We start from the raw sequence: 20,026 nt of genomic DNA on the forward strand, positions 1-20,026 counted from the left end.
TGCCAGTCCTGGGCTTGAGCTCAGGGCCTGAGCACTGTCCTTGGATTTTCTCAAAGCTAGAGCTCTACCACTTGAGCCTCAGCACCACTTCCGGCTTTTTTTTCTATGTATGTGGTACCAAGGAATTGAACCCGGGTCTTCATGCATGCTAGGCAAGCACTTTAACCACTAGGCCAAACTCCTGGCCCCTGCATTTCCATTTTTTGAATTAGAACACCATTAACCACAAAGATTTGTAGACATCAACAGTTTTTGCTTTTTTTTTCATTGCCCTATGACAATAAGTTCATCATACTGAAACAAAGCATCACTTCTATCTTTTCTTTTTTCTTTTTTTTTGCCAGTCCTGGGCTTGAGCTCAGGGCCTGAGCACTGTCCTTGGACTTTCTCAAGGCTAGAGCTCTACTACTTGAGCCTCTGCACCACTTCCGGCTTTTTTCTATGTATGTGGTACCAAGGAATCGAACCCGGGTCTTCATGCTTGCTAGGCAAGCACTTTAACCACTAGGCCAAACTCCTGGCCCCACTTCTGTCTTTTCAATTTAACTCATATACTAGCTTTCCTCTATTCCATATTCTTTAATATCTATCATCAAGATGAATTTGTTTGTTTGTTTGTGGTGCTGGGGATTAAATACAAGGCCTTGTGCATGCTAAGACGTGCTCTGTGACTGATTTATACTCCCACTCTTGGGTGAACAGTTTTTAAGTAAAAAACTTTTTGAATGACCCAATCTTTTTGGCTTTACTTGTGGCTTGTTTCAAACAGAGGTATAACAGCAGGAGATGGTACTTAGTAAAGCTTCATGGAAGACCCAGGGGAAGAGGGAATCTGTATCCATCTTTCTTGTACTTGCTAAGACCAGCATGTAGCTTTGCTCTAACAGGAGTATTTCTTTTCTTTTTTTTCTTCCTTCCTTCCTTTTTTTTTTTTTCTTCCAGTTCTGGAGCTTAAATTCAGCCTGAGCACTGTCCTTGGGCTTTCCTCAAAGCTAGCACTTTACCACTTGAGCCACAACACCACTTCTGGCTTTTTTTGTGTTCATGGTACAGAGGAATGGAACTTAGTGCTTCCTGCATGCCAGGCAAACACTCTACAACGAGGCCAAACTCATAGCCCAACAGGGCTATTTCTTTAACTGTTCCCCTTTTTTCTTACTCTGATGACTTTCATCCTCATCCTCTTCATCTCGGTACTGAATGGGACCCTCTGAATCTGAGTCACTCTCTTTTTCTTCCTCTTCCTCTTGCAGACACTGTGGTAATTTAGGAATAGCTGAGGTAGATGTTGTATCTTCAACAAATGCCACTGGGCAGGTTTGCTCTTCTTCTTCATCGTCTGGACTAACAAATTAATGTAATTAATTTTATTTTCAGAAACAATGAGGATGGAAATGCAAGACAAAGTAGTGAAATATATAAAAATATCTAAATACTTACAGATCCCTCCCCTTAACTTTAATAATCTTCCCCCCAGGGCGTCCCCCTCCTCATTCTCAGGCTTGAATTCAGGGCTTAGGCGTTTATTCTTCAAAGCTAGTACTCTATCACTTGAGACACAGTATCACTTTTGGCTTAGGTGCTGATTCTCATGCCTACAATCCTAGCTACTCAGGAGTCTGGGATCTGAGGATCATACTTTGAAGCTAGCCTTGGGAGAAAAGCCCCTGAAACTTTTTTTTTTTTTGGGGGGGCCAGTCCTGGGCTTGAGCTCAGGGCCTGAGCACTGTCCTTGGACTTTCTCAAGGCTAGAGCTCTACCACCTGAGCCTCAACACCACTTCCGGCTTTTTTCTATATGTGGTACCGAGGATTCGAACCTGGGTCTTCATGCATGCTAGGCAAGCACTTTAACCACCTGGCCAAACTCCTGGCCCCGCCCCTGAAACTTTTATCTCCAGTTAACCACCAAAAAACCAGAAGTGGTACTATGGCTCAAAGTAGTAGGTTGCTAGCCTTGAGCTTTAAAAGCTCAGGGACAGTGCTCAGGAAATAGCTCTATGACAAAAAAAGAAAGGAAGGAAGGAAGGAAGGAAAAGAAAAGAAGGGCCAGGAGTGTAGCCTAGTGGTAGAGTCTTTGCTTAGCATTCACAAAGCCCTGGGTTCAATTCCTGGGTACTACATACACAGAAGAAGCCAGAAATGGTACTGTACTCAAGTGGTAGAGCGCTAGCCTTGAGAAATCCCAAGGACAATGCCTGAACCCTAAGTTCAAGCCCAGGACTAATGAAATAAAGAAAGAGAGAAAGAAACAAAGAGAGATAAAAGAGGGCTGGGAGTTTAGCCTAGTGGTAGAGTGCTTGCCTAACATGCACGAAGACCCGGGTTTTGATTGCTCAGTACCACATACATAGAAAAAAAAGCCAGAAGTGGTGCTGAGGCTCAAGTCGTAGAGCTCCAGCCTTGAGAAAGTCCAAGGACAGTGCTCAGGCCCTGAGCTCAAGCCATGACTGGCAAAAAAAAAAAAGAGAGAGAGAAATAAAAGAAACAAAATTGTGGTAGATATGTCCAAGCAATGCTACGGAGATTTGGTCCCTTTATGAAAATTATGAGAAATCTGTGTGTGGAGATAGCATCAGTGGGCAACAAAACAATACTGGAATGCTGGCAAAACAAGCATGTAAGAAGCCTTGAAACAAGTTTAAATGACTGTTCAGCAGAAAAATCCAACTCCTAAGCTTTGTGCCTTAAGGCTCCAATTCTAGTTTTTTGGCGATTAATTGGATATAAATCTCATGTAGGGCTGGGAGTTTGGCCTAGTGGTAGAGTGCTTATCTAGCATGTACAAGCCCTGGGTTCAATTCCTTAGTACCACATACACAGAAAAAGGCAGAAGTTGTATTGTGGATCAAGTGGTAGAGTGCTAGCTTTGAACTGAAAAACTCAGGGACAGTGCCAGGGCCTAGAATTCAAGCCTCAGTGATGACAAAAAAAAAAAAAATAATAATAATAATTTCATTCATTTTCTCTATCTCTTTTTTAAAAAAACAGTCCTGGGACTTGAACTCAGGGCCTGGGCACTAAGCTTTCTCAAGGGTAGCACTCTACCACTTGAGCTATATAATCACTTCTGGCTTTTTCCTGTTTATTTGGTACTGAGTAATGGAACCCAAGTCTACATGCATGCTAGGCAAGTACTCTAACCACTAGGCCATGCTCCCAGCCTCTCATATACTTTCTTACCTGGACTAGATTTGAACCACATATCTGAGCCTTCTGAGAAGTCATGATTTACACCTAGCATAGAACCTATCCCTTTTAGCAGAATATTCTTTGTATACTTTAAATTCAATCATATTTTCTAACTAAATTTTTTCCAACTAGAGCTACCTATGGTAATGAAAGAGAAATAACAGGCAAGCATTAAAGGCACTCACACTTTCAGCATTTCAATAGTGATGGGAAGTGATCTGGTCCGACCCAGAGTACTGCTGTCTTCGGGAAAGTTGTCACTGCTCTCAAAGAGCAATGAGTGAGCTCTATGAGAGCCCTCCAGGGGAGGGGTCATAGGAAGGGGACTAGTCAGGGCTTGCTGAATTCGAATATGCAATGGGACTGGGGGCAGCCTAGAGGGTATATGGGGCTCCCCAAATCTCTGGTCCACTGTCCTCTTGGGTACTTCAGTTTTCTGGTCTTCCTGGTGGGGAACCTCTTGGGACAGATCTAAAGAAGGTGAAAACTCAACTTCTGGCACAACTTGAGAAGTCTTATTAGCAGGGAACGGTGGAGACTGAAGAGGATCTGGAGGTATACGAGTAGGCAGTGGAGGAGATGGGGAGGAAGTAGGTACTATCAGCAGTGGTTCGGGGCTCACGGACAATATGTTCTCTCTTTGATCACTTGGTGTTTTGGTGGTGATGGTAGCAGCAGACTCTGAGGTGGGTACCACAGTTGATGGAATGCCTCTCTTAGGTGGTAAGGGTGGGGATGGCTTTGATAACAATGTGCCACTGTTTATGACTTGGGATAGTTCAGCTGGAAAACAGAACAATAATTCAAGTTAACATGGCTTTATAATACACTGAGGGATGAGCACAGGACTAAACTCAGAGTGAATTCAGTCTTAATCTTCCAGGCAAATAATAAAACAATAAAATTTCATAATTTTGTCATTGGCCATATATTTCAACATAAGAAAAAAATTAGTTATTTAAGTAAAAGGACTAATGAATAGAAGTATAAGCCACTGTTACTTGACTGGAAAATTGGTATCTTGCTTAATAACTTTGACAACAGATAATCTTAAAACTTTATGTTCATATAATGTTAATAGAATCAAAAACAGAAAAAAACTGAAAATTCTGTTGTATAGAAGCTGTCCAGGGGTCCAGGAGTTTGGCCTAGAGGTAAAATGCTTGCCTAACATGCATGAAGACCCAAGTTCGATTCTTCGTTACCACATGCATAGGAAAAAAAGCCGGAAGTGGTACTGTGGCTCAAGTAGTAGAGCTCTAGCTTTGAAAAGCCCAAGGACAGGGCTCAGGCCCTGAGTTCAAGCCCCAGGACTAGCCAAAAAAAAAAAAAAAGGAAGAAGAAAGAAAGAAAAAGGAAAGAAAGAAAGAAAAAAAAAAAGAAGCTGTCCATGAAAAATTCTAGACAATACTTTGAGAAGGTTAGTATAATGAAAGAACGGAAATCTGGACCTGAGAGCTGAGTTTCTGTCTCTCCCACCTTGCATAAGTCACAACAGCTCCATGTTCTAATTGCTCTATGTATATAACAGATAAAATCAATTACCTATGGCAAAAAATGGCTTTGAAAATAAGTATGTGAAAGCTCCTCACATTCCTCACAGATAAGTCAACAAGATATTATCCATCCAAAGTGGTGATAACATTAATCTTCATCCTGTTTTTTTTCTTTTTTATCAAGCTACCCATACAACCTGTCATACAATATATTCTAAACCAGTTTTGCAGGGTTAGTCACTCCACCCAACTTGGTAGTATTAGATTTTTTTTTCTTTTGGCCAGTCCTGGGGCTTGAATTCAGGGTCTGAGCACCCCTTGAGCTTTCTCAAGGCCAGAGCTCTACCACTTGAGCCACAGCACCACTTCTGGCTTTTTCTATGTATGTGGTACCAAGGAATGGAACCAGAGTCCTTGTTTATGCTAGGCAACCACTCTACCACTAAGCCAAACTCCCAGCCCAAAAACCAACTTTTTTTTTGGTTGTGGGACTTAAACTCTGGGCCTGGGCCTTGTTTCTGAGCTCTTCAGCTCAAAGCCCTACCCCTTGAGACACAGTGCCATTTCCATTTTTCTGGTGGTTAACTGGAGATAAGAGTTTCATGGACTTTAGTGCCCAGGCTGGCTTTGAGCTGTGATCTTCAAATCTTAGCCTTCTGAGTAGCTAAGATTATAGTAGCTAGGATTATAGGCATGAGCCACTGTATCTGGCTCCAAACTCCAACTTTTTCTTTGAAATTTGTCTTGCCCATTATAATTTGTAGCACCATTTTAATTTTCTCAATAAATGCCATAGATAATTCTATGCAGGTCATTATGTTATGGTCTTCACATATCCAGTCGTCCAAGTATATACCATATTCTCAAATACCATCATAGGAAAATAGATTTTAATCTCAAATCTGAACTTAATTTTGGTGATGTTTCCATTCATGGCCATATGCTTTAAACCCTTCTCAATATGAAAGATATTTAAAGGAACAAGATATGGAAAATTCTTGCATAGACCAAATCAGTGTTGTACTAGTAACTCCCTAAAATAAATACCCTAAATTAAGTCCCAAACATGAAAACCTGGAGACTTACCAATGACAGGGTTGCTATTTCTGTGAGCTGGTTTTGGGGGAGGGATGGGGGGCTGCTTGGCAGGGACCGTATTTGTAAGGCTAGGGGCAAGTGTAGTGTTAGTACTGACAGGAGCAGCAGGTGGAGTCCTGGGTACTGGGGAAGGGGTGGCAAAAGAACTGACAGTCTTTGCTAGGTTTGTGGCAGCAGCAGTGGCAGCAGGCACTATGGTGGTGGAGGAGGCAGTGGTGGAGGAGATGGATCTGGCAGTGCTGCCACAAGTGATGTCTTTTGCTTGTCCTTCACTTGCTTCATGAGAAGAGGACAAGGTTCTTTTTGGGGGAAGTAAAGGCTGTTTGGGAACATTCTCAGGAACAGACTCTGCTTCAGAATCAGACTGGCTTCCAGTTGAGCCTGTGCAATAAAAGATACCATTTAAAAAGGAAGTAAGAGTAACACAGAGTCTGAAAAGGCTAATGCATCTATGAATTGCTGTCAAATGCATAGATTATTTAATTTACAGATTTATAGGTTATAGTTCACGAAATTTGCTACCCTTAGCATTCTTAAGGAACGTCATTAAAATAAGAGGTATATTATAGTAATGATTCTTTACACCAGAGCCAAGCTACTGTACAAATATATAAAACTTTCTTGGGAGGGGCTGGGAGCATAGCCTAGTGGTAGAGTGCTTGCCTAGCATGCGTGAAGCCCTGGGTTCAATTCCCCAGTACCACATATACAAAAAAAGCCAAAAGTGGTGTCGTGGCTTAAGTGGTAGAGCTCTAGCCTTGCGAAAGCCCAAAGACAGTGCCCAGGTCCTGAGTTCAAACTCCAGAACTAGTTAAAAAAAAAACAAAAAAACTGTCATGGGTAGAACAAGTACAAGTGTGCTTGAAAAAATCCTACAGTGTCTGTCTAGCAAATGAGGCCCTCAATTGCTAGTACTGCCAAAAGAAAAAAAAAATGAATCTGATGTTTAACAATATTTTCCTCTTTATGAATTACACATGTATTTTATAAAATTTAGAGGGAGGAATATTCTACTTTAGGTTTTATATAGGGAACTTTTCTTTTTTTTATGTGTGTGTTGTTTTTTTGTTTTTGTTTTGTTTTTTTTTTGCCAGTCCTGGGCTTGAGCTCAGGGCCTGAGCACCGTCCTTGGACTTTCTCAAGGCTAGAGCTCTACCACTTGAGCCTCAGCACTATTTCCGGCTTTTTTCTATGTATGTGGTACTGAGGAATTGAACCCGGGTCTTCATGCATGCTAGGCAAGCACTCTACCACTAGCCCAAACTCCCGGCCCCTATAGGGAATTTTTCTAAAAAAAAAAAAAACATAATTGCTTCTTGAATTTTATTTCTCCCTATTCTTCCAGAACTCCAAGTATGTGAAAGTAGTCAGTCCATGGTTCTTCTTTTCCCTCCAATCCTAGAGCTTGACCTCAGGGACTGGGCACTCTCTGTGACACCCGCCCCCCGCCCCCATGCTCAAGGTTATAGCACTATACCACTTGAGCCACAGGGCCAGTTCTGACTTTTTCTGTTTATGTGGTAATGAGGAATCAAACCCATTGCTTCATGAATGCTAGACAAGCACTCTATCACTAAGCAACATTTTGAGCCCCTACTCCAAGGCTTTTAAGCTCAAAAATATAGTACTTGGCTGGTATAGTGGCTCATGCCTGTAATCCTGATTACTCAAGAGGTTGAGATCTGAGGATCTCAGCTCACAGCCAGCCCAAGCACTAAAGACCTTGAGATTCTTATCTCCAATTAACCACTGGAAAACAGGAAGTGGTGCTGTGGCTCCAGGAGTAGAGTGGTAACCTTGAGCCGAAGAGCTCAGGGACAGCACCCGCCTAGAGTTCAAGCCCCATGACTGACAGGAAACAAACAAACAAACAATATTTGTATGGTGGCAAGCCCTTGAGAGGCTGAGGCAGAAGGATTAGGCCAGCTTGGACTACAAATTGAGATTCTCCTTTCCTTCCCAAATTCAGTTTTACCTAGTGGCTTCTTTGGGTCTTCTTCTGGAATAGGATTTCTAATACTTGATATTCTTAGTGTCTCTTCTTCTACTAGACTAGAAGATCTGGTACTCCCTATGTGGGTGGTATGACCATTCTTTAATATGTCATGGCTCAACTTTCCTGGATCCTCACCACCTGCCAAAAGAAAAAGGAAAGAGCTAAAGTGATGGACTTGGCATAGTCAAACAAGAAGAATGGCTGGTGTTTACCCTCCCTTACTCTCTTGCCTCCTTCTTATTTTATTTCTATGTTATCTAGTGTATATATATATTTTTTTTCTTTTTTTTTCTTTTTGCCAGTCCTGGGCTTGAGCTCAGGGCCTGAGCACTGTCCTTGGACTTTCTCAAGGCTAGAGCTCTACCACTTGAGCCTCAGCACCACTTCTGGCTTTTTCCATATATGTGGTACCAAGGAATTGAACCCGGGTCTTCGTGCATGCTAGGCAAGCACTTTAACCACTAGGCCAAACTCCCGGCCGTTATGTAGTATATTATTCTAGTAACAATAGGAATACATAATTCCTTTTTTCCATAAACATCTTATTACCTATTGTATCTTAAATACTTGCCTATATGAATACAACAAATAACAAAGTTATTATATATAAGAAAATATAATGCTAAATGTTACAAGCTAAACTGAGTGAAGGACTATGATAAGGAACAAGGAAATCATTCGGCTAGAGTGGGTATGGGTTCAGAAAAGCTTCACAAAAAGTGAAAACCAAATTGTGTCCTGGAAGAGGAATAGAAACCACCACACTGATGGAAAACAGTTAAAAAGGAGCAGCATGTGTCGGGTGTGAAATTTCACATGGAAGCTTGGTAATTAGTTTTGTCTGGAAGGAGAAACGGTTATAGGTAGGACTCGAAAGCCAAGTAAGAGCCAAGCAAGAAGGATACCAAACACCATGTAAAGGAGATGGAAATGAGTTCTATATGAATCAAGAAGGCAAAGAATTTGAAGTAGGGCAGAGGCAATGAACTGATCTATCTTACAGAAGGTTAGCTATGTAAGTTGTAAGGAGGATGGATCATAGACAGGCAGTGATTAGAACAGGGAAAAGAATGAGTTATTGTTCCAATGCATATGAAAAACAGCAGTGGGTGACTGAGGGCAGTAGGGGTAGACTGTGATAGGTACAAAGCAGTGGCAAACGTTATATATGACAGTTTCTTACAGGCCAAATTGCAAGAATGATCACTAGACTGAAGGCTGTGTGAAGATCTACAACCCATTGTGCTAAGAACCCTAAGTAAAATTCCTTCATGAAGAAATTAGACAAACATTCCTAGTCTTGCAGACAATTCTTAAGACTTTGCAACAATGTAACTGAAAACATCAAACTTAGAGGTTAAAAGCACTGCCTCATTTTCCTGAGTCACAGGGCAACTGGCACTTGTTGCTCATTTCTTTGATTTCCCTAATGAGACATTGTCTCTTGACACCTACTGAGTTAATTCACTGAGTTCTCATGTACCAGTCTCTCTCATCCTGACCCATCACCCACTATTAGGAGATCAATCATTCTTCAGAGTCCCAACAAGAGCTGCAATGTGGGATGAAAGCACTGAAGAGTCTAAGTAACAAATGAAAATTCACATCTAAAGTTAACTTTATGCCAACTTGTGTGTGTGTGTGTGTGTGTGTGTGTGTGTGTGTGTGTGTGTGTGTGTGTGTGTGTAATGGGGCTAGAACTTGGCTTGGGCACTGTCCCTGAGCTCTTCAGCTCAAGGATACCACCCTACCATGGGCCTGAGGGTTGTCCATGAGCTCTTCAGCTCAAGGCTACCGCCCTAACCTTGATCCAAGCCCCATTCTTGTTTTCTAGAAGTTCACTGGAGATAAGAGTCTCAGGTCCCTTTGTGCCTGGCTGGCTTTGAACCTTGATCCTCATATCTCAGCCTCCTGAGTAGCTAGGATTACAGGTGTGAGCCACTGCACCTGGCATGCCAACTTCTTTTAAAAATGAGAAAAACAAGATGACAATTATGAAAAAGTACTATGTTATAGCAAAAGTGAACTGAGAAATGAAATGCAGCCCATATATGAGTCTAGAGCTTTACATTTATAAGAAACTGCTTTAAAACTAAACATAGTCCTGGCATTAAAGACAAGGAGATTCTTATCCCCAATTAAACACCAGAAAACTGGAAGTGGCGCTATAGCTCAAGGGGTAGGACAGTAGCCTTGAGCTGAAGAGCTCAGGGAAAGCGCTCAGGCCCAGAGTTCAAGCCCCACAACAGACAAAAAAATTAATTAATTAATTAGTTAATTAATTAATTAAATAAAACGAATACTGGGCACAGGTGTGCCAGCCTGGGCACAAAAGTCCAACAGACTCTTATCTCTAATTACCCATTAAAAAAAACAGAAGTGATTCTGTGGCTCAAGGCACTAGAGTGTTAGCCTAAGCTAAAGACCTCAGGGACAGTGCCAGGCTCTAGGTTTAAGCCCCATAGTTGACAAAACAAGCAAACAAATAAAACAATCAAACAAAGGCTAGATGCTGGCAGCTTAGTCCTATAATCCTATCTCTGCAGAGGTTGAGAGCTGAAAAAAATCTAGGTTCCAAGCCATCAGGACCCAACATCCATGGGACTTTTATCTCCAATTACCTACCTGCTGGAAGTACAGCTGTAGTTCAAAGTAGCCTTAGCAAAAAAATCCAGGGACAGTGCCCAAGCCCTCAGTTCAAGCCCCACAAGTGAAACACAAAAACTACAGGGCCAGGAGTTTGGCCCAGTGGTAGAGTGCTTGCCTAGCATGCAGAAAGACCCAGGTTTGATTCTTTGGTACCACATACATAGAAAAAAGCTGGAAGTCTGGGCCAGGAGTTTGGCCTAGTGGTAGAGTGCTTGCCTAACATGCATGAAGACCTGAGTTCAATTCCTCGGTACCACATACATAGAGAAAAGCTGGAAGTGGTGTTGTGGCTCATGTGGCAGAGCTCCAGCCTTGAGAAAGCCCAAGGAGAGTGCTCAGGCCCTGAGTTCAAGCTCCAGAACTGGCAAAAAAAAAATGCTACAAAACCAGCAATAAATATTGAAATCTCGAGCTATCATTTTGCTAACAGAAAGATAACGGCAGTAACAAAGCAGCAAAACAAAGGTGATCAAAAGAAGGAAATAATACCAACTGCTGAAGCTAGCACAAAGCTGAATATGCACAGACACACAAGAAATAGAAGTCTCAGGGATCCTTCACTAACCAGTATATTTCAAAGTTAAAAATCTGGGGCCGGGAGTTTGGCCTTGTGGTAGAGTGCTTGTCTGTATGCACAAAGACCTGGGTTCAATTCCTCGGTACCACATACATATAAAAAATGCCAGAAGTGGTTCTGTGGCTCAAATGGTACAACTTTAGCCTTGAGAAAACCCAAGGACAGTGTTCAGGCACTGAGCCAAAGTCCAGGACTGGCAGAAAAAAAAATCTAAGGCAATCTAAGTGGTGCTGCGGAGTAAGGGCGTAGTCTTTAGCTGAAGAGCTCAGGGACAGGGCTCAGGCCCAGAGTTCAAGTCTCACAACTGATTTAAAAAAAAAAAGAAAAAGAAAAACTAAATCTAAGGCAGACATTTGAGAAGGTAAAGCTCACGGACACTAGACTTTAGTGCCCGGACTAGCTTGGAAACATGATCCCCAGATCTCAGCGTCCTGAGTAGCTAGGACTACAGGTGTGAACTACCAGATCAAAGACTAAGTGCACAGAGATAGGCATATACTATTCATTGGAAACTCACCCTGTTCAGGATCTTCCAAGAGAACTCCTCTTTTAACGAGCTCTTCTCTTGGTTTTCGCATAGATATCTTTCGCTCCAAAACTAACATTGAATTGAAAAACATCATTCAGAAATACAGTACTTGAAATGTCAATATTATTTTTAGCATTCTAAATCCACAGGTAAAGGAAATTCTATAACTCCAAATACATAAATTAATTCTTACTCTCACCTTCTGATGTCTCTTTGAATTTATCACTACTTTTTTTTTTCCTCCATTTCCAGGGCTTGAATATCTTGCCAAAGCCTGAGAACTTGCTTTTTCTTTTGGTTGGAGGTGTTGTGTCTCCAGCTTCCACACTATCCATGACCATGCTTGGATCTCCAGTTGGCTGGTCTGCTTCTTCTGTTACAGACAGAAGACAACAATGTATTATTTCAGCATGCTCTCTAAAACAGTCCTTCCCCTCTCTTCCTGTGGTGGTTGGAAAGGGTCAGCTCAATGATAAACGATAAACAAACATGCAGACAGTCAGACTCTTTGATATCACATAGACCAAAATCCATAACATATAAATAACTAAAGAAATCAAAGCAAACTGACATCAATTATTTTAGGACAAAATGTTTTGGTCCAGGCCAAAATTGTTCAAAGGTACACACACACACACACACACACACACACACACACACACACACACACACACATGCATTCACAAAAGGTGGATATCTTCTCAATATACATGAGTTCTCTGATTAATGAAGCAAGGAATTCCACCATCAGTGAGGCCTTTATTAAATATTACATTCTCCTGCCCTTTTCAGGATTTAGATAGCTCAGGGATGAGTAACTCTTCAAGTGTTGACACCTTACTTGCATCTATTTATCATATTTTCTGCCTTCATAAAAAGGAGCTCAGATTGTCTTGGCACATTAGAAGGTGACTAAAGCAGGGCAGAGTCACAGTAGAAAGAACTTTTTATTTTTTTGGCCAGTCTTGGGGTTTGAACTCAGGTCTTGGGCACCATCCTTGGACACTTATTTTTTTTTGCTCAAGGCTAGTGCTCTGCCACTTGAGCCACAGTGCCACTTCCGGCTTTTCTACATATGTGGTACCGAGGAATCAAACCCAGGGCTTTGTGCATGCTAAGCAGGCATGTTCTACCACTAGGCTACACTCCAACATGCCAAGAGCATGTTTTAAAGTAGAAGGAAAAGTTCTGAAGAAAAGAAGTGAGATTCTAGTCTATCGTGGTATTGCTTTAGGGATCATCCTCTTGATACTAAGGATTAGACATGAAACATAACTGACATGATACATCTAGGTAATGGCCCCTCAGATAATGACAACACATGCAGGGCTTAGTTTCAAGTGGCAGAGAAAGGAGCAGCCAAGTCAGGGCCAATTTTTTTTTTTTTTTAAAGCAGGAAGGCAACAACAACAAAAACACAGGAAAGCAACACAATAGAGCTTTGCACTCCACCTACTGTCCCAGGGTTTTCTGCAGAAGGCTAGAGGAGAAGAAAAAAAAAAATTATGAGGAATAACCATCCTGAAATCAAAGTAGAACTGCTATTTTATAGGAATGCATTGAGGAATACATACTGCATTTCATATTGGGGCAAATAATGCCTTCTGGGGGAGGAAGGGTATAACCGATGCATTGAAAATTGTCTTGTTTTAATACTGTAGATTTTTAATGCTTTGTTTGAGACAGGGTCTTTATGTAACGTAATATGGTCTTGAACTTACAATCATTCTAATTCAGCCTACTGAATACTGGGATTATAGGTGTGTACCACATATATATTTTTTTGGGGGGGGTGTTGGTACTAGGGCTTCAACTCAATATTTGTTGGGGTTGACAGAAATCTTGGGAAATTTAACCAAGGTTGGCTTTACAAAAACTTAATTATCAAAGTAATTAACTCCAGTAATGACTGCTGATCTAATAGGTCTCAGTGTCAAAAGACTTAGGCAAACAAGATTCAAGTTGATAAAGTATAACTGATGAAGATGACATAGGACAGTGACTCATTTCTTCCTAGTTACATGACTTAAGACATCTTAGATCTTTTTTTTTTTTTGGTAACAGCCCTGGGACTGAACTCAGGGCAATCTTTTTGCTCAAGGCGAGCACTCTACCACTTGAGCCACAGTACCACTTCCAGCTTTTTCTGTGTATACGGTACCAAGGAATCAAATCTAAGGCTTTGTGCATACCAGGCAAGCACTCTACCACAAGGCCCAGTCCTCAAATATATTTTTTTAATATTTAAATTCTAATGAAAAGAAATGCACTGAATCTGGGGGGCTGGGAATATGATTTAGTGGTAGAGTGAGTGCCTAGTATGCATAAACCAGGATCGACAAAAAAAAAAAAAAAAAGAAAGGCTAGGAGTGTGGCCTAGTGGTAGAGTGCTTACTTAGCATGCATGAAGCCCTGGGTTTGATTCTCAGTTATCACATACATAGAAAAAGCCAGAAGTGGCACTGAGGTTCAAGTAGTAGAGCACTAGCCTTGAGAAAGCCCAGTGTCTAGGCCCTAAATTCAAGACCCAGGACTGGCAAAAAAAAAAAAAAAAGAACTGTGGTTTTAGGGGCCAGGAGTTTGGCTTAGTGGTAGAGTGCTTGTCTAGCATGCACAAAGACCTGAGATTAGGCCAGAGTTCAAGCCCCACAACCACCAAAAAAAAAAAAAAAAAAAAAGATTGTGGTTTTGCTGGGCACAGATAGCTCATGCCTGTAATCCTAGCTACTCAGGAGGCTGAGATCTGAGGATCACGGCTCAAAGCCAGCCTGGGCATTAAAAAATGTGAGACTCTCCACCAGAAAACCAGAAATGGCCCTGTGGCTTAAGAGGTAGAGGACTAGCCTTGATCGAAAATGCTCAGGGACAGCCTTTAGGCCCAGAGTTCAAACCCCACAACCAATAAAAAAAATAAAATTGTGGTTTTAGGGCTGGGAATATGGCTGAGGTGCTTGCTTAGCATGCATGAAGCCCTGGGTTCAATTCCTCAGTACCATATAAACAGAAAAAGCCAAAAGTAGTACTGTGGCTCAAATGGTAGAGTGCCTGCCTTCAGCAAAAAGAAGCAGAAAGAGTGCCCAGACCCTGAGTTTAGGCCCCAGGACTGGAGGAGGCAGGGGGAGAATAATGGTTTTACCTAAGAGCATTTTCTGGGTACTGGTAGAATGTTATGCCTATAATCCTTAGCTATTTGAAACTTGAAGAAAATTAGGAGAGAACTTTTGAGTCCTGACTAGGCAAAAAGTTCCCAAGGCCCTCATCTCAATAATCAATAGCTGAGTTTAGTGACATCTCTTAGCTATGATGGAGCGAGAAGTAAGAACTTACCTCAAAATTAACAGAGCAAAACGGTTTGAAATCATGGCTCAAGTGAACAATGTCCACTTACCAAGCACAGAATCCTGAGTTCAAAATCTAATATTTCCTTCCTTCCCCAAATAGACATTATTTATCTATATGATGCAGTATCAATGAGAACTGAAGATGTTTTAGAACATTCATAATATTTAATATATGCTAACAAAAAATTACCCTTATAAATGGAGCTAAGTAACATAAGCTATTCAATTTCACTTTCTTGGACAGGCTAAGAGGAATTAAAACTATAACATGCTAACCTATCAACTAATTATTCTAAATTAAAAAAAAACAAATAACATAATGCCTATTAAAAAATAGTAAGGGGAAATTATATCCAAAAATTTTTTTAAAAAGATATACAAATGTGTCCATGCACATGTGCACACATACACCAGTTCTGGTTTTTTTTTTTTTGCTCAAGGCTAGCACTCTACCACTTGAGCCTCAGCTCCATTTCTGCCTTTTTAGTCATTAGAGATGAGTCTCATGGACTTTGTTGCTCAGGCTGGTTTCAAACCTTGATGTTCAGATCTCAGTCTCCTGAGTAGCTAGGGTTATAGGTATGAGCCACCAGCACATGACTATGAAACTCCAGTATATTAACAGAGTATGAGCTAGAAACACTTTGGGTGTGTGTGTGTGGGGGGGGAGTTATGGGACTTGCATTCTGGTCCTGGGTGTTGTCCCTGAGCTTTTCAGCTCAAGACTAACACCCTACCCCTTGAACCACAATGCCACTTCTGGTTTTCTGATGGTTAACTAGTGATAAGAATCTCATGGACTTTAGTGCCTGCACTGGCTTTGAACTGTGATCTTCACCTCAGCCTCTGAGTAGCTAGGATTACCGGCATGAGCCACTGTGACCAGCTTTTTTTTTTTTGGCCAGGCTTGAACTCAGGGTCTGAGCCTCTGTCCTTGGACATTCTCAAGGCTACCACTTGAGCCACACCTTCACTTCTGGCTTTTTCTGTGTATGTAGTACCAAGGAATTGAACCTAGGGGTTCATGCATTCCAGGCAAACACTCTGTATAATAGGCCACACTCCCGGCTCACATGTTTGATGTTTATTAAAAAGTTTAAGCTTGGGGCCTAAGTTTGACCTAGTGGTAGAGTGCTTGCCTAGCATGCACGAAGACTCGGGTTCAATTCCTTGGTACCACACACTTAGAAAAAGCCAGAAGTGGTGCTGAGGCTCAAGTGGTAGAGTTCTAGGCTTGAGAAAAATCCAAGGACAGTCCTCAGACCCTGAGCTCAAGCCCAGGACTGGCAAAAAAAAAAAAAAAAAGTCTAAGCTAGCCCCATGGCTCACGCCTGTAATCCTACCACTTGAGCCACAATACCACTTCTGACTTTTCTATGTATGCAGCACCAAGGAATCAAATCTGGGTCTTTGTGCATGCTAGGTAAGCACTTTACCACTAGGCCAACTCCCGGACCCAATCCTTGACATTCTTAGCTCCAATTAACCACCAGAAAACTGGAAGTGGTACTGTGGCTCAAAGTGGTAGAGTATTAGCTTTGAGCAAAACAGCATAAGGACAAGTTCAAGCCCCATAACTGACAAAAGTCAAATTTAGTGGTACATGCCTATAAATCCTAGCAACAGAAGACTGAGTCAGGAAGATCAAGAGTTCAAGGCCAGCCTGGGTAAAACCAAACCAAACAAATGTATAATGCAGTTGCTAGGTGCAGTGCTCTAACTATTCCAATTAGGTCAAGTTAGTTAATTCTATTATACAAACCATTAACATCCTTTCTGATATATTGTCTCCTTGTTCTATCAGTTAGCAGGAGAGGCCCATTAATATCTCCATTAAAGATTTATCTTTTTGGCTATATTTGCTTTTTTAAAATTTATTTATTTATTTAGCCAGTCCTTGGCCTTATACTCAGGGCCAGAGCCCTGTTCTTGAACTTTCTCAAAGCTAGAGCTCTACCACTTGAACTATAGTACCACTTCTGGCTTTTCTCTATGTATGTGCAACCAAGAAATCAAACCTTGGTCTCATGCATGCTAGTCAAGCACTCTACCACTAGGCCGAACTCCCAGCCTTATATTTGCTTTTAAGAATTGTTTTCCTTTCAAAAAAATCCCTTTAAGTTATTGTGTCTTTCCTCTATTATCCTGGAAACATTTTTACCTTATTCTTTTTCTATCTAGTTTGACAATGTCTTTTTTTTCTTTTTCTTTTAATTATTTTTATTATATTTTATTGTTGGGGTTTACATATAAAGGGGTTATAGTTACATTCACCAGGTGGTAGGTATATTACTTTTCAACATTGATAGCGCTTGTCTTTTTTTCTTTTTGAGATAAGCTTTCATTATACAGCCCAGGTTGGCCTCAGCCTCACCATTGTTGGGACCCAGATGTGCCCACAGAAGCCTGCCAATTGCCTGGAGCACTTACTCCATTTATAGCGAATGTTTTTGCTGGCATGGTTGGGGTTGGTTCTACCATTTTGTATTTATCTAATTGGTTTTGTACATTTGTGATTTATTATAATCTATGTTAAAAAACACTTCTCTCGCTTGCTTGCTTGCTTGCTACCAGTCCTGGGCCTTGAAATCAGGGCTTGGGCATTCTTTCTGAACTTATTATACTCAAGGCTAGAACTCTACCACTAGAGCCACAGTGCCACTTCGGGCCTTTTCTGTTTATGTGGTACTGAAGAATGGAACTCAGGGCTTCATTCATGCTAGGCAAGCACACTATCACTAGGCAACACTCCTGGCCCCCTTCTACTGCTTCTTGAACAATGCAAGAATCTTATATGTTAACTCTATCCTCTGGGTGGTTAAATATTTTATTTCTATATCCATATAATAATAAGCTACAGAAAAATATTACTGTTGAGCTTGGTAGTTTGGCCTAGTGGTAGAGTGCTTGCCTAGCATGCACAAAAACCTGGGTTTGATTCCTCTGGACCACATACATAGAAAAAGCCGTGGCTCAAGTGGTAGAGCACTAGCCATGAGAAAGTCCAGAGACAGTACTCAGTCCCTGTCTGAAAAATACTGGAAAAATACATACATACATACATACATACATACATACATACATACATACATACGTAGATAAATAAATAAATAGAAAATATTACTGTTGCTTAACAAATAATACTCTTATATTTTTTTCTTTTTTTTGCCCCCAGTCCTGGGACTTGAACTCAGGACCTGGGCACTGTCCTTGGATACTTTTTGCTCAAGGCTAGTGCTCTGTCACTTGAGTCACAGCAACAATTTTGGGTTTTTCTGAGTATGTGGTAAGAAGAAATCGAACCCAGGGAGTTGTGCATGCTTAGTGAGCAATCTATCACTAGGCCACGCTCCCAGCCCCTTTTTTTCTTTTTTTGTTGGTCATGGGGCTTGAACTCTGGTCCTGGACACTGTCCTTGAGCTCTTCAACTCAGGGCTACCTCCCTACCCCTGGAACCACAGGGCCACTTCCTGTTTTCCAGTGGTTAATTGGAGATAAGAGTCTCAAGGTCTTCAGTGCTGGGTCAGGCTTTGAACCTGGATCCTCAGATCTTAGTCTCCTGAGTAGCTAGGAATATAGGCTTGAGCCCCTGCACCTGGCTCCCCCTTTTTTTCAATTGATCATTTTGGGGACTTGAACATAGCAATAGAGTGCTGTCCTTAAACTATTTTTGCTTAAGGGTAGTACTCTACCACTTGAGCCACGGTGCCACCTCTGGTCTTTCCGGCAGTTAGAGAAAAGTCTCACCAACTTTCCTGCCTGTCCTGACTTTGAACCATGATCCTCAGATCTCATCCTCCTGAGTAGCTAGGATTACAGGCATGAGCCACCAGCACCCAGCAAAAAGAAGTTCTTGAGATTCCACCTCAAATACTGGCTGATTAGAGTGGTATGTGCTTGTCATTCCATATATGCTTGTCATTCCCAGTGACATTAGAAGCTCAAGAGAAATTCTACATGGAAAGTCACCAATGGAAAAGGGAAGGAGGTATGGTTCAAATAGTAGTACCTGTTATTATCCCTAGCATTCCAACCCCTAACACAAATCAGAACCTAATTACAATAATCTGAGGGAAGGAGGAGAGCTAGGATTCAAGGTATTACATATGCTAAACACCCACTCTGTCACTGAGGCCTCCTATGAATGGGTTTCATAGATGTTGACATTATAATCTGTAAAAGTCTTCTATTTGGCTCATTTAAAAAATATATATAAGCCAGGCAAGGGTGTGGTGGCTCATGCCTTTAATTCTAGCTACTCTGGAGGCTGAGATCTGAAGATCAAGGTTCAAAGCCAGCCCAAGCACAAAAGGACCTGAGATACTTATCTCCAATTAAGCCCTAGAAAACAGAGGAGTGGGGCTTGGATCAAGGGAAGGGTGGTAGCCTTGAGCTGAAGACTTCAGGAACAATGCCCAGACCCAGGGATAGGGTGGTGGCCTTGAGCTGAAGACCTCAAGGACAGCACCCAGATCAGTTCAAGCCCCATGACCCACAAAAATAACTAAATAAACAAATAAATATAATATATGTGTGTGTGTGTATATATATATATATATTTCCCCCCCCCAGTCCCAGGGCTTGTACTTAGAATACTGTCCTTGGGCTTTCTCAAGGCTATAGCTCTACCACTTGAGTCACAACACTACTTCTGGTTTTTTCTATATATGTGGTACCAAGAATCCAACCCAGGTCTTCATGCATGCTAGGCAAGCACTCTACCTCTAGGCCAAATTCCCAGCCCTCATAAATATTTTTTATAATTATCAGTTATTTGTCTAACACTTAAAATTTTTAGTTGAATGATATCCTTCCATATCAAGAAATGACAAGCATCTTTATAAGGATTTTGTTAATTTAACCTTTTATGGCCACTAATTGGAAATAAATTTTGGTGTAAACAGTATATCCACAGCATCTCAACTTTGTAAATGGAGACTATTAGTTTATGATCCTTGAAGTATTGTCCTTACTCAATTTTGCTCTCTAAAAGAGTATTATTATTGGATTAAACAAACTTTAGAAAATTGTAACAAAATTGCAGAAAGAAAGTCTGTTACTAATGAACAAAGTAGGCTTTGTGCAGGGAAGATCTATAACTTTTCCTGAAATCTTGCACAGCCTGACCCTTTGGGATTAGAGAGTATTG

General features: G+C 41.2%; 1 protein-coding gene across 7 annotated transcripts in view; it reads right to left on the minus strand.

Annotated features, from left to right (window-relative positions):
* Phactr4 (phosphatase and actin regulator 4) overlaps positions 1-20,026 on the minus strand; it is a 61,220-nt gene that overhangs the window by 19,221 nt on the left and 21,973 nt on the right. For 3 of the 7 annotated variants that reach the window (XM_090335453.1, XM_090335449.1, XM_090335448.1), the window contains 6 exons: positions 11,736-11,909; positions 11,525-11,605; positions 7,761-7,919; positions 5,774-6,166; positions 3,377-3,974; positions 1,160-1,344 (listed from right to left, as the gene is read on the minus strand). In XM_090335453.1, coding sequence (XP_090191579.1) covers positions 1,160-1,344; positions 3,377-3,974; positions 5,774-6,166; positions 7,761-7,919; positions 11,525-11,605; positions 11,736-11,909 — 1,590 coding nt within the window. Of the gene's footprint in view, positions 1-1,159; positions 1,345-3,376; positions 3,975-5,773; positions 6,167-7,760; positions 7,920-11,524; positions 11,606-11,735; positions 11,910-12,988; positions 13,017-20,026 lie in introns of all 7 variants that reach the window. The other 4 variants (XM_090335450.1, XM_090335454.1, XM_090335452.1 and 1 more) reach the window with 4 other exon arrangements.

This window comes from Megascapheus bottae, chromosome 6, assembly GCF_031878675.1.
Source record: "Megascapheus bottae isolate mThoBot1 chromosome 6, mThoBot2.hap1, whole genome shotgun sequence".
Classification (NCBI taxonomy): domain Eukaryota; kingdom Metazoa; phylum Chordata; class Mammalia; order Rodentia; family Geomyidae; genus Megascapheus; species Megascapheus bottae.